At 34.1% G+C, this 13,398-nt stretch overlaps 1 protein-coding gene across 1 annotated transcript in view; it reads right to left on the bottom strand.

Annotated features, from left to right (window-relative positions):
* The window catches only part of LOC110036653 (cysteine desulfurase 1, chloroplastic), a 30,464-nt gene extending 18,170 nt beyond the window's left edge, over positions 1-12,294 (bottom strand). The window contains exons 1-8 of the mRNA XM_020741151.1: positions 11,953-12,294; positions 11,759-11,895; positions 11,445-11,578; positions 8,419-8,578; positions 4,256-4,442; positions 3,711-3,856; positions 3,317-3,389; positions 3,144-3,207 (exon numbers count right to left, since the gene is read on the bottom strand). Coding sequence (XP_020596810.1) covers positions 3,144-3,207; positions 3,317-3,389; positions 3,711-3,856; positions 4,256-4,442; positions 8,419-8,578; positions 11,445-11,578; positions 11,759-11,895; positions 11,953-12,028 — 977 coding nt within the window. The 5' untranslated portion in view covers positions 12,029-12,294. The remainder of the gene's footprint in view (positions 1-3,143; positions 3,208-3,316; positions 3,390-3,710; positions 3,857-4,255; positions 4,443-8,418; positions 8,579-11,444; positions 11,579-11,758; positions 11,896-11,952) is intronic.
* Positions 12,295-13,398: the final 1,104 nt, after the last annotated feature.

Below are 13,398 nucleotides of genomic sequence, written 5' to 3'. Positions count from 1 at the left end.
GACGATGATATTGTGCCATAAATATTGGACATCAAAGAAAAAGAGAAATTAGTTAGAATTTCTAAAAGGGTGGGTCTCAATTCTAGTTTTCTAAGATGATTAATAGGAACTCCTAGAGCTAGATCCTAAGACCCTAAGAAAAAAGAAATGACCTCAAAAATGAGGTCAACAGCCTGCAGGAAGTGTCGGCGGCTAGGTTGGTGTCCCAGCGGAGGCTTGGGTGGTGTCCCGGCGGCAGCTCGGGTTAGATTCATGGCTTTGATATCAAGTTGAAATTCACCAGGAAAATTTAACAGGAAAATTTAACATGATGAAAGTTATAAAATAGGAAAGACATAAATAAGGAAATATATAAATAAGGAAATACATAAACCAGGAAATATTTGGAAAGGAAAGGAAAAAACTAAATGCTAATAATTCTAATAAGTAGTTTAACATACATCAATGTATCCATTCATTATTCATATATATCTTAACACTTAAATTAAGCATTGTTAGTACAGCCCCATAAAAAATATTATGGCAGGCAGGTAAATTTTAATTTTCTACGTTACTCAAATTGAGCAGCCCCCAATTCCATTGTCAAATGAATCATCATTAAATTGACTACTTTTGATAAAATAAATCTTTCCCTCTTACGACTTACTAATTTCCACTGGAGTTGAATAAGCAATGTCCTACTCTTGCAAGCAAATCTATTTTTTCAATTAAATGCAAATGCTGTGAAAAATCTTATCTGAAAGAGTTATCGGAAGAATTTTGCATTAATATGTTTCGACCTACAAGTGTGATGATAAAAATTTACAGAGAAACTTAAGAAAATAGTGATCAGACTAACCTAAACAGAAAAATATCACAATATTGAAAACTTTGAAACTAGCCACTAATTAGTTGGCGGCTTCCACTTGATCGAGGTACTCAATTGGTGACACAGCATACTACATTATGAATAATTAATTGGTGACTTCACTTGATCGACGACAGCTACATTAGTTTATTAGAATAATTTTACCATAAACAATTAGTGTTTGGATACTCATCTTTGATAAAATAACTTTGCACTTCGTCATCGTTTAAATGCGTAGCCATGAAGCCAACGCATATTGGCTAGTGACAGAAAGGATTTGCATCAAATTTGAAGCTATCAGTACTTAAATATTGTTGAATTTTTCATTTTAACAAAATAAAAAATAAAATAAAAATATGATATTCACAGCTCTTTTTGTTGCTGTTACTACCCACGAATATCAGATAGTGTGAAATTCTTTTACAACTAAATTCATCATTATATTAAAACACTAACCTTCATTCCTGTTCATTTTCTCAAGATTCAGAATGATTTTCTATCATTTTAATTTCATAGATTAATCCCCTAGAATTACTATAATGCATATAATCGTCCTAAAATTCATAATAGTAAATCCAAATTTGTACGAACTTTTTAAATATTTTAGAAGTTGAACGACATGAATCCAAACTAAGACAGCATCGTGAGAATTAAAAGCACTCTTCAATATAAGACAAACAATCAATAACTAGCCACCAATTAAGATTTAAGTGAGAAGATAATTTAGACTTTTAAAGTTCATTGAAATTCTAACATACATATTTTGTTGGAGAATCAAACTAGTATTTCACAAAATAATAATAATAATAATAATAATAATTAGAAATCTAAAACGAGATAATAGAGTTTTCATACAAAATTTTCAAACGTGTAAAAAAACTAAAATTCCTCTTATTATAGAATATTATGGTGCTGCATCAAATTGACAAGAATTAGGTTCCTCAAACCTTTCAAAGAAATTTTAATTTGCAAATAGACATTCTCATCACCCCTCATTAATTTTAGACCAATTCATCAGCGGACCAAGGTTGCTAACTAAAAACCAAACATTCAGGGCCTATCTGGCAACGGATTCAGACCAAGATTTAACCTAGATTTAGGCTAAATCTTGCCGGACAGTTTTATGCACAAAATAAAGCCACAGCTGCGATAAATCCGTGTTTCACAGATTTTATCTGTAAATCCGGGATTTACTAAATCCTCTAAATCAGTGGATTTAACTTCGTGCTGCGGATTTAACGTCGGGACTGTGAAGCTGGAGGAAAAAGCACAAAGAAAAGGTGGAAGCAGGGAGGTTTTCCCCGTGAAGTGTGAAAAGAAAAGGAGAGAAAATGGGTTTTATACAAGAGAGTAGGACAGGTGTAGCCAGGAAGCAGCCTCAAGTGCAAGCAGGAGTTGGAGATGCATAGTTTGGCGTAATTTGCGAAGCGACGGACAGGGAGGAGTTTTGGGGTTCGGAGAAATGAATTGGGAGGGAAAGTTCAGCTGGGAAAAGGAGATTGCAGTTTCTCCTGTGTGCTTGAGCTGAATAGGATAGGGGAGGACAGAAACGGATGGACAAGAGAGGGAGAAGACTTAGGACCCCATCCACAGAATTCGAAAACAAATTTATGCATTCAGTCTTATTTTCAATTGAAGAAGATTGCTTTTCATCATCTGTTATTCATCTGATTGTTTTCATTTACCTTGATTAGATAATTGTCAGTTCAAACTATTTTCTTTTCATGTCTAAGGCTTTGTTTGTAATGATGGAAAGTCAAGGAGCTAAATTTAAATTTAGTCAACTTGTGGGTTGTTATACTTTCGCAACAAATAAAAAAAATCAAACCAAATAGAAATATATATAATTTAACATTACGTAACAAATTTAGCAGACTTTTAAATCCTGACAGAAATTATCAAACAATTTCATAACATTTAACATGATTTACTAAATCCATTGTCAAACTGTTTTTGAGATTTAACCCTTTCAGAATTTACTAAATCCAGATTTACACGATTTATGAAAACTCCTAATTTAAATCTCATCATTTACCAACTTACCATACAGCCCCTCAATTTCTTTGAAATTTTAATCTTGCTATACCCATATGCGTACAATGACATTGCCATTGAAATCAACAAATGGATATGGCCCGAAAAAATGAATAATGATACTTGCTCTTTATTTCTTCCAAAATTTGAGATATTTTTGGTTTTAGTAGAAAACTTCTACCAGAAGCAAATAGAAACAAAAAAAGGGTAAAACTACCAAAGAAAAAAATGAAGGTGAAAAAAAAAAAAGCAAGCTTCTTACCGTGATGGAGGATCGGCATAAGTAGAATAATCTTGAAATACATCTGAGATCATTTCACCACCACCTGGTCAGAAATTCAACAGCATTAAGAATAAGCAGAGTATATAGATGGATCTAGAGCAAGGCGAGCAGGAGATGCTCAACTCAAAACTAGTATGGAAAAACTTCATTACCTAAAAACGGCGGCATGGAAGACAAAAGGTCGATTTTTCCGTACAAAAATCCAATGCCTGTAGGCCCACACATCTGAGATATGGTTGCCACGTTCTAACAGTCACCCTCAAAGGATGAACTTAAAAAAAATTGATGAAAAGAATCTAAATAGAACCGCAGAATAATATCTCACACGTATACTTTCATATTCACACACATCACACTAAAATCTTTAATTTTACATCAAATATAACACTACCATCACTTTCTAAAGCAAAATACACCTTTTCATGCATATGTTTAAAGCATCAAAGTGCTATATATGTAAATATGGAAGTTTAGGTTTGATCTATATAAATAAATAAGAATTGTGTGCTAGGTAGGTAAATTTCCCATAAAAATAATAAGGCTAACCTTGTGGGACGATGCAACAAGAAAATCTACATTGAGCTTTTGAACATCTACCATCATGTGAGGAACACTTTGACAAGCATCAAGCAGAACTCTTGCACCCACCTCATGAGACCAAATTACAATATCTTCTATGGGATGAACAGAACCTGTAGAGGAATACAAACTTGCTCAGAATTGTATGGTTTTTATATATTGTTTTAAATTACATTTCACCGGTCATCTTTTTATTTAATCGTATTAAAAATAGCAGCATCAGTATTGCAAAGTTCGGAAGTTATAATTCTGAAGGCAAAATCTGAGAAATCACTACTTATATACAGAGTGTGATCGTTATGAACAAATCTTACGTCAAATGTGCAGAATTGTTTAAATATTTAGTGGGAGATTATACAAAATTATATAACAGCCAAAATCATATAGAAATACAAAAAAATATGACAATAAAAATTCACCATACTTATCATCCCCATTTTTCATTGATTTATAGAAGTTACCTTATTCAAGGACATTGCATGAAATTATTAAAGATCGCAATATAAACATACCAAGTGTATTTGAAACATGATGTGTGACCACCAGCTTAGTTTTATTTGAGAGGGCTTTCTTCAACTTTTCGATGTCTGGAACTTCACCTGTTGTCAAACCAACATATTTCAAAGAAGCGCCCTTCTTTTTGGCAACAATTTGCCATGGAACAATGGCACTGTGATGTTCTGCAACTGTAAGGAGAATCTGAAGAAAATTAAACATCATAAAAGACAAGTAAGAATGTTTACAAGCAACAGAATAAAACTCATATAAATTTTAATATTAAAAAAAGCTGTAGATATAAACAAGCGCTCAACAGCATTTTGCTAGACCAACACCGAGCTCGCCAAATAATTTGAAGACTTATGCTAGGCACAAGGCAAAAATGGCAATTTAATTATTTGTAAATTATTGTTGTGGGTATAAATAGGGCTTATTATGCTTAGGGTGAGGTTATGCTATGAGATCATTGTCTTGAGCCATAGGATTAGAGCTTGGAAGAGATCATGACAGCTTTCGAATTGTACGTGCTTCTCTTCATATATTTGAGTTGAGTTGTTTGGTGTTATTGAAATAAAATATTTTGTTACGCACTAATTTCTAAGGAAAACTCCTCTAGTTCCTAACAAATTGGTATCACAACATTCGATTATGGCAAACAAACGACGAGATCATGATAGCTGGTAAGCTAAGATAGATCACATACAAGTTTTATCAGAGAAGAGATTGAGTGTGCCCTAGCGGCGATCAAAGAAGCTGACGACAGGATTGTGGCGTTTCTGTCGTGATTCAAGCTAGTTGGAGCCGATAGAATTGCTATTTTACATAGCTGGGAAGCCAATGAAGGGATCGCGACATGAATATAGTCACAATACAATCGTGATTAAGTACTAGAAGCCAAGTTCGAGATCACGACAAATAGTGGGAAGCCAATGACAACAGAAGTGCATGTGCCCTAGTCGCACAATCGCGATTCAATTTCTTTAGGAAGCACCGCAGAGTGCCATAGTCACATAATTTCGAGTAGAGCTAGTTAGGAAACCAATGAACGAGATCGCGGTGTTCAGAGTTCTGCCTTAGAGATAAAAAATTTTTTGAGAGAAATGCCAGCCAAAAAAATTAGATGCTCTGGAGAAGTAAAAAGAAAAAAGTGAGTCAAATCAGATCTAAAATGAAGGAGCATTCTTCGGGAGCGTTTCTCGATCATGGAGGGGTGGTTCTCGTCCATGGAGGGGAGATTCACGGCCCTAAAAAAAATGACGAAGGTCGTGAAGTTTCACGTAAACCTGCCACTACCTAGTGCAGGATCAAGCGATGGCATCTGGAGCAGATGCCAGCGGCGACAATCAATAGGACTCTGCGGTGGGCAGTGTCATTGTCTTAGGGAGGAATTGGAGTCGTGAGATCAAGAGAAGAAATGAACTCGAGCGTTCAATAATCCCGGGACCGAGGGTTTTTCCCATCAATGTGAGCCCAAATCGCTACCCTTAGGTACAAGTGGACGAGATCGATAGATGAATTCAGGAGATGAAGGTCGGGATCATACAACCTAGTACGAGTTCCTTCTCTAGCCCAGTCTCATTAGTGAAGAAGAAGGATGGGGGTTGACATTTTTATGTGGATTATCGAGTTGTGAATGAGAAAATAATACCTCTCAAACTTCTCATCCAAGTGATCGATGAGTTGTTGGACATTTGGGGCTTTAACATCCTCTAAAATTGGCTCAAAGTCATGGCACCAATAAATTCAGATGCGACAAAAGAACGTGTATAAGATTACATTTTGAATTCATAACTATCACTGTTAATTTCCAATTAGATGAAAAGAATTGTCAGATGAGAACATCATGTGAGAGTCATACGAATTGATCCGACAACTATTACTTTTCTTCTACTTTGAGGACAATGTGCCTTTTGGAAGAAAGTTGTCAAGACCCAATCCGGGACTTTAAAGTAATCCAGGCAGGTACAGGCGATCAGATTGTAAGAATTAAAATTTTATATATTTATTTTCTATAACTAATATTTAACAAATAAAAGTGTCGCTAAAGAAAATTAATTAAAGTAGTAAATTTACTTCATTGTCGATTTTCCGCATCTTATATAATCATTTTATCTATTATTGTTTATATTTTAACCAAATAATTTAAACCTAAAATGATAGTTTAAAATGGCAATAAAGTAAACAAAACAAATGAATATTTACACTCCTAAGCTACAGTAATGTAGCAAAAAGTGAACGGTATGCATGCTAGTCAGAGAAACTATAAATCAATATAAAAGCAATAACAATGAAAGTGTCGCTAAAGAAAATTAATTAAAGTAGTAAATTTACTTCATTGTCGATTTTCTGCATCTTATATAATCATTTTATTTATTATTATTTATATTTTAACCAAAAAATTTAAACCTAAAATGATAGTTTAAAAGGGCAATAAAGTAAACAAAACAAATGAATATTTACACTACTAAGCTACAGTAATGTAGCAAAAAGTGAATGATATGCATGCTAGTCAGAGAAACTATAAATCAATATAAAAGCAATAACAATTTATTTTTTCAGATATAATTTTTCACGATAGTTCATAGCATTCAATGCATTTTATCATACCAATAACATGTTTATATCATTTTATATATTTACAACCTTCAGAGAAGCACAATCTAAAATTGTGTTAATTAAGACACATGAATATCAATAATCTCTTTCATTCACGTGCACGGGTAATTTAGCGTTACCTCGCTAGTAACATAAAAAGATAAACTCCATCATAGCAAACATGCACATGTAAGCATACTAAGAAAATTGCTATTTAATAATGATTATTTCATTCTCATTTGCCTAGTAGTCATAATACTTGTTTAAAAATTAATATCTATGATAATTTGCACAATAATAAGTACACATCGTTCCAACAATATAAATAAAAATTCAAGAGAATCATAAAGTATGAATTTGCAAAAATTTCAATATAACTAGTAACAATAACTACATTTAGTCTAGAAAAGTAAAAATATTACTATAGCATAAGAACATGAGTACTCACCGTTAATGTCGCAACTTTCTTCTTTTTCCTCCAAACTAAACTTCTATAGCTTAAATCTTATTTAATTAAATATTTTTTTAAATATTTTAATATATATATATATATATGTACAGCATATAATTAAATAACTTAATTAATATATCAAAACTCACCTTTAATATCTCGGTCGAAAGCCCTAACAAGCACGTGGGACCTCTTCTTCCTCCTTTGCACGCAAGATCCGGCTCCTACCCGCTACACACAAGCCTTACCTTCCTCTCCTAGGGCTTGAGTTCTTCATCTTTCATTCGCACCGAAGTCGCTCGATGCTTCCTTCTTTTTTTTCTTCTTCCTACACACATACAGTTAGGGTTTGTGTCGTCTTTTCTACGGTTTTGATGCTTCCTCCCACAAGCCAATATCGCAGCAACAGTGACTCCAACTTCACTTCCTTCATGTACACAAATTGACTTGCCCTAGATGCAGGCAAGTCATCCTTTTCTAAGTCTCGCTCGTCACCTACAGGTAAGGAAAAATGGACATGACAACACTCCCCTCCGCTTCCCTTCTTGCTCTCAGTCTCTCGTTCTCATTGTTTCATTAATTCAAAATGGAGTATACAACTCTTAAGTCAAAACAGAGAGAAGCTTATCCTTATGTCTATTCAATTATTAATGTTATCATTATTACTATGATGATTTTTCTTTTTTATTCCAGTTATTACAAGGGTAATGTTAGACCGGCGCCAAACCTACTAAAGAATTTGAAGACTTATGTTAGACACAAAGAAAAAAGAGCAATTTAGTCATTTGTTAGTTATTATTGTGAGGTATAAATAGAGTTTATTATGCTTAGAGTTAAGTTATGTGATGATATTATTGTCTTGAGTCTTAATATTAGGATCTGAGAGAGATTGTCAACCTCTCAAATTGAGTTCTTAGGGTTAAAGTTTGAGAGAGATCATCTACATTTCAAATTGTAGGTGATTATCTTTATGTATTTAAGCTGTGTTGCTTGATGTTATTGAAATAAAATATTCGATTGCCTTAATTTTTGTAGAAATCCTCGGATTCCTAACACATTTCTAAGATCAAAAAAATGAAACAAGCAAAAAAAGCTGAAAGATTTAGCTACAATGAACACAGGAAAGCAAACCTCGTCACCATCGCCCAAGTTTACGTCACCCCATGAGTTAGCTACTAAATTGATAGCTTCAGTAGCATTCCGAGTAAACACGATCTCTCTATGATCTGATGCATTGATGAAATCTGCGACTTTTTCTCTGGCATTCTCATATGCAGTTGTAGCCTTTTGACTAGCCACAAACAAAATGACAACAAGCGAACATTAAGAGAGCTTGAACCATAAAAAACAACAACAAAAAAAAAACTTGGGTACCAAAGAAAATGTTAGTTTGGTAATTCATGTAAAATGGAAAGCACAAAAAAAGAGACTTTATTCTTTTAATGTTCTTAAATTGCAATGGACAAAGCACAAAGTTAAGGTAATATTAGAGAATCCTCCGGCCCTTAGGATGACCAAAAATTCACACCCTTGATACTTTCAAGGTGGGAATATAGAATCATAATAATATAAACATCACCATTAACATTCCAAAATATGGCATTTTCTGATATCAAAAGAAATACAAGGTGGTGCAAATTGTTCAAAATTATTTGTAGGATAGTTGGTCAATACAAATTAATCATACATTGAGGGTTTGTGAACGATCTGACCTTAAGCCAATTCAATCATGGCTCAAGATCATTCTTGAACTATCGAATCTGAAGTTTATTTAACTCCAACCTAATTGATTCAAAGTCATTCAATATGATCTTAACGAGCCAAACTTAACTTTAGGTTGTCTTAATAGAATCTCAATTCAAAACAGGACAATCCTATATATTTCAATTCAAGCAACTCAAGCCCATAGTCAACCAAAATAAACCCATACAAAAATATACGCGAGAATGTGCGTCTGTGTGCATGTGTGAGCATGTGTGAGCATATGTGTGCGCGCGCGCGCGCACCCATTGAAGCATAGATATGCAAATACATTTCAATCTAGTCATGTATGCATTCAAGCATATATACATATACATTTCAATCTAGTCACAAGCTAGCTCAATTTACTATGGTTAGCTCAGTTCTAGTTTGATGTGATTAGGGGATTACATATTAATATATTTCATTAGAACTTAACAAAGAAAAAAAGCTAATCCAATCCTCAAATGATATTCAATCTTCTAGCCAAACTTCTAGGCCCTGCATGCCTCAAGTACATCATGATATTGAGCCAACCTCCATATAGTTTGTACATAAAAAAAAAAAGTTAATGTAACCACATAAAATGTGATATTTATTACACTAATAATTACACCAAAAAGAAGTCAATTGAATGGAGAAACTAACTTCCATTTCAAATTGCAGAAAGCTTGCGAGTCATTGATAGAAATACGTAAATTCTAATACATCTAGGGAATGTATGGTTTAAGAAAAGCATAGTGAGCACCACGGATTATGATTGTACAAATGGAGAGCAGTATAGGAAAAAAGTTATTGACCAGTAATATGCATGCAGTCTATAAGCAATTCAACAGATTAGGCAGTGAGCTCAATCTAGTACGGCAACACAAACCACCTAACTGTTGCTAGAATGAGAACCTATCAAAAACCAAATTATTCAATGCCATCAAGATCAATGACAATATTAATCTGTGGAAAATGATAAAAAGAAACAAGCTAGAATCTGTATGATACATGGACATTAATGCATTCATGAAGAGTTCAAACAAAGTAAGGCTATGCAACCCGCCAATTAAGAGTTTAATTGCAAACTGGAGAATAAGGATATCACTGCAATAACCAAGAAAATAACAAAAAATTGCAAAGTTGACATTGCAATTATTTTGCATGAAAATAAGAATAGATCCACAAATCTAAATAGTTGTTTCTATGGATTATATGATGTCCTCTAAGATCACAAGTAAAAAATAAGCATGTAAATACTTTACTATAAAGCACGGGAGTGAAAAATTTAAGACAGAAGGTAGTAGTTTAACCACCAAATTTATATTCCATGTTTTAAGGTATAGCATACAATAAGTAATCAGGCTTTAGAGTTTACGACTTTCAAAACCTAGCTAAGTGAGCCTTTCACAAAATTTTAGCATTCATAAATTTTGGTATTGTATTAAAAACTTAAGAATTTTTGGAATTTTTACTATGACCCAACTTTCATATGGATTTTTTATCAGCAACTTTATCCGAGCCTCTTCCTTTTATGGAGAGAAAGTAGGACCTAGAAAAATGAGAAGGTGGGAAGGCATTTTTTTTCAGGAGCCTGCAAAAGGTTGCATAAATGACCAAAGAGAAGAGTAAGATAAAGTAAGCATTTAGGGATTGTTACTACTCCATTCTCAATGGCTTCTCTAGAGAATTTTTTTCATCAAGTGTTGATGAAATCTCCTCATCTCTTTCTGGTTAATCGTTAGAAAAAGGAATTGATGCATGCATGCATCGTTCCCTAGTTAGCACTTCTTTCTCTCTGTCTTCTAGCCCAATGAATGTGTTCATTATTTTTCCATAAAACATGTCATTTCGGTGATTTTTATTTTCTAGACTCTGTTTTTTAACTTGTTCCAAATATTTTTGGTGGTGTTCTTACATAAGCACACCTAGATTAGTCCTAATTCTTCTGTGCCACCAAGATAGATACTTTGGGCCATTTGCCAAGACATTAAGAAGCAAATATCATCCAAGAATAGGCTAAATATCTACTTACGACTTAGGGATTAAGAAGAATTAATGACCATCTTCCATAGGAATTCAGCTTCATGGAATATAATAAGTTAATTACTCAATTTTATCAGCAAAAAAGGACAAGTAAAAAGTCATGGTCAAGAAATTATGTGTGAGGATTTACACAAAACCATCGTCCAATAACACAAACAAAGAAGAAGCACATTGACATTTTTTACAAAAAATCTACTTAAACAATATGTTAATTGTCAATACAGAAAGACGGACCAATAACTTACAGACTCCACGGAATTCATATTCCCCCAATCAAAGGAGCAAAATATCAAGTATAAGATGCTTCTAAAAAGATTATAGAGAAGAAAACTCCTTCTTTCTGCAATAGAAGCTAAAACATCAGACGAAAAACAGTTCCGTGATACCTCAAATAGTGCACTCCACGATGGACGTTAGAATTAGAAAACTCATAATACTCCTTCAATGCCTTCAGAACGTAGTTTGGCTTTTGAGAGGTTGCGGCGTTATCCATATAGACCAGATCACGGCCATTAACCTTCTGCAATGTCCAAGATAAGCTAAATATAAATTTCTTACGAACTGTAGAAAATTTTAAAAGGGTTACAAAACTAGAGCTTTTGATCAATACAACATCAAAAAATTGATATTTATCGCATTAGCAACGAATTTGGACCAAAGATGCTGGATAACCAAAGAAGAAGCATCGAATTATTGTTACCTGACGAAGGATCGGGAAATCGGACCTTGTGATGTCTCCTAGAGAAGTCGACTCCGAGTGTTCCAGCGGGACGAAGGCAGTAGTGGAGCCTTTAATGGAAAAAGAAGATGAACGCCGTCTGGTCCGGGAACCGACACCTGCGATGTTAGGGTTAGGGCTAGAGCTGGTGACGAAGACATTGGGGTGGACAATACCTTGAGATTTGGAGTTGGAGAGGAGCTTCGATAGGGAGCTGTGACAAGGGGGTGGGAAATGGCAAAGGGCGCCCATTTGCCTTGCGGATCAAACTAAACTGATTGGTAATGCGCGCTTCCGATGGAGGCCATGGTACTTATAGTAAATGCACTCACTGGTCGGACCATGAGTTAAACGAATCGGCTTGGCCGAATTCGTCGTTTTCAGAAAAACAAAAAGAAAACGGATTTGTTTAATTGCCCGTTAGATCAGCGACTAAAAGGATAGTTTTTTAGGTGCTTTTTATTTTGGAAAGCATCTAAGGAGCTGTTGGGGGAATATTGCTTCCCCAAACTGAAGTTTTGTGAACTCGTGTCTTTCCATTGTCTGCTTCGCTGTTTAAGGTTTCGGCGCTGATTCTCTGTGCAGTCAAAACTCTTCCCGTCTATCTTCGATTCTTCGGTATTCTTCTGTATGGATCCCCGGTTCTATGTTACATACTTCGATATTTTGTTCATCCTTTGCATTTTCGTATTATGATGTATTTTTCAGAAAATGATATTCTGTTTTTCTTCCCCATAGTCGAATTTTTGGAATTTGATCATCTTTGTCCGAGAAAGTATTTCTATGTTGGGTGTACTGAGCGCATTCCATGTTATATACTGGGAATTTATGGATCATTTCTTCTGTTTTGGTTGTTTTTTTTGTTTTTGACTTGGTGTGGATTCAATGAGATTCTCTGATTTTGTTTTGAAATATTTTGGGCTTATCTTGAGATTTGGGTGGAAGCGTTTAGGGTTATTATGAAAGCTTAGGTGTGAGCTTTGTAACAATTAGAAGAAGGTTTTATCCCACCAAGTGGGGTCGGCTATATGAATTCTTTTTTTTTCTCCATTATGTTCTGTTGAGTGCCATATTTTCATCTAATTATAATAAGATGTGAGCTTTGTGAAATATATAAGAATTGTTTGCTTTGTATGTTAGTACATAAGAAATGTGTGCTATGTAAGTATATACACATGCTATGTTTGCTCTTTGTTTTGAAACGTTGAAGGCTTGGTGTGCATGTGGCGGGATTGCTCTTGTTTTAGTTGAAGTTGTAAGTTGGATTGCAATGCATTTGGTGGTGTGTACTTACATACAACTCAATTCATATGCATTATTTCAAGTTATGATATGCATTCTATGTACATAATGATAAAAGTTTAGATGTGAGGTTTTTAAATACATAAGAATTTGTTGTGTGTGTGCAAGTATGTAAGAAATGTGTGAAATGTATTTAAGTAGATAAGAAATGTTTACAGGATAAAACATTAGGTGTGAAATTTTTAAATACATAAGCATTCAATAGTATGTGTGTAAGTACATCAGAAATGTGTGTTGTGTGAGTATATAAGAATTATTTATATGATAGAAAGTTTAGGTGTGAGGTTTTAAATACATAAGAACACATTGTCAGTACATAA

Source organism: Phalaenopsis equestris, unplaced genomic scaffold, assembly GCF_001263595.1.
Source record: "Phalaenopsis equestris unplaced genomic scaffold, ASM126359v1 Scaffold209375, whole genome shotgun sequence".
In the NCBI taxonomy this organism is placed as follows: Eukaryota; Viridiplantae; Streptophyta; class Magnoliopsida; order Asparagales; family Orchidaceae; genus Phalaenopsis; species Phalaenopsis equestris.
This window is presented reverse-complemented; position numbering and strand designations above follow the sequence as displayed.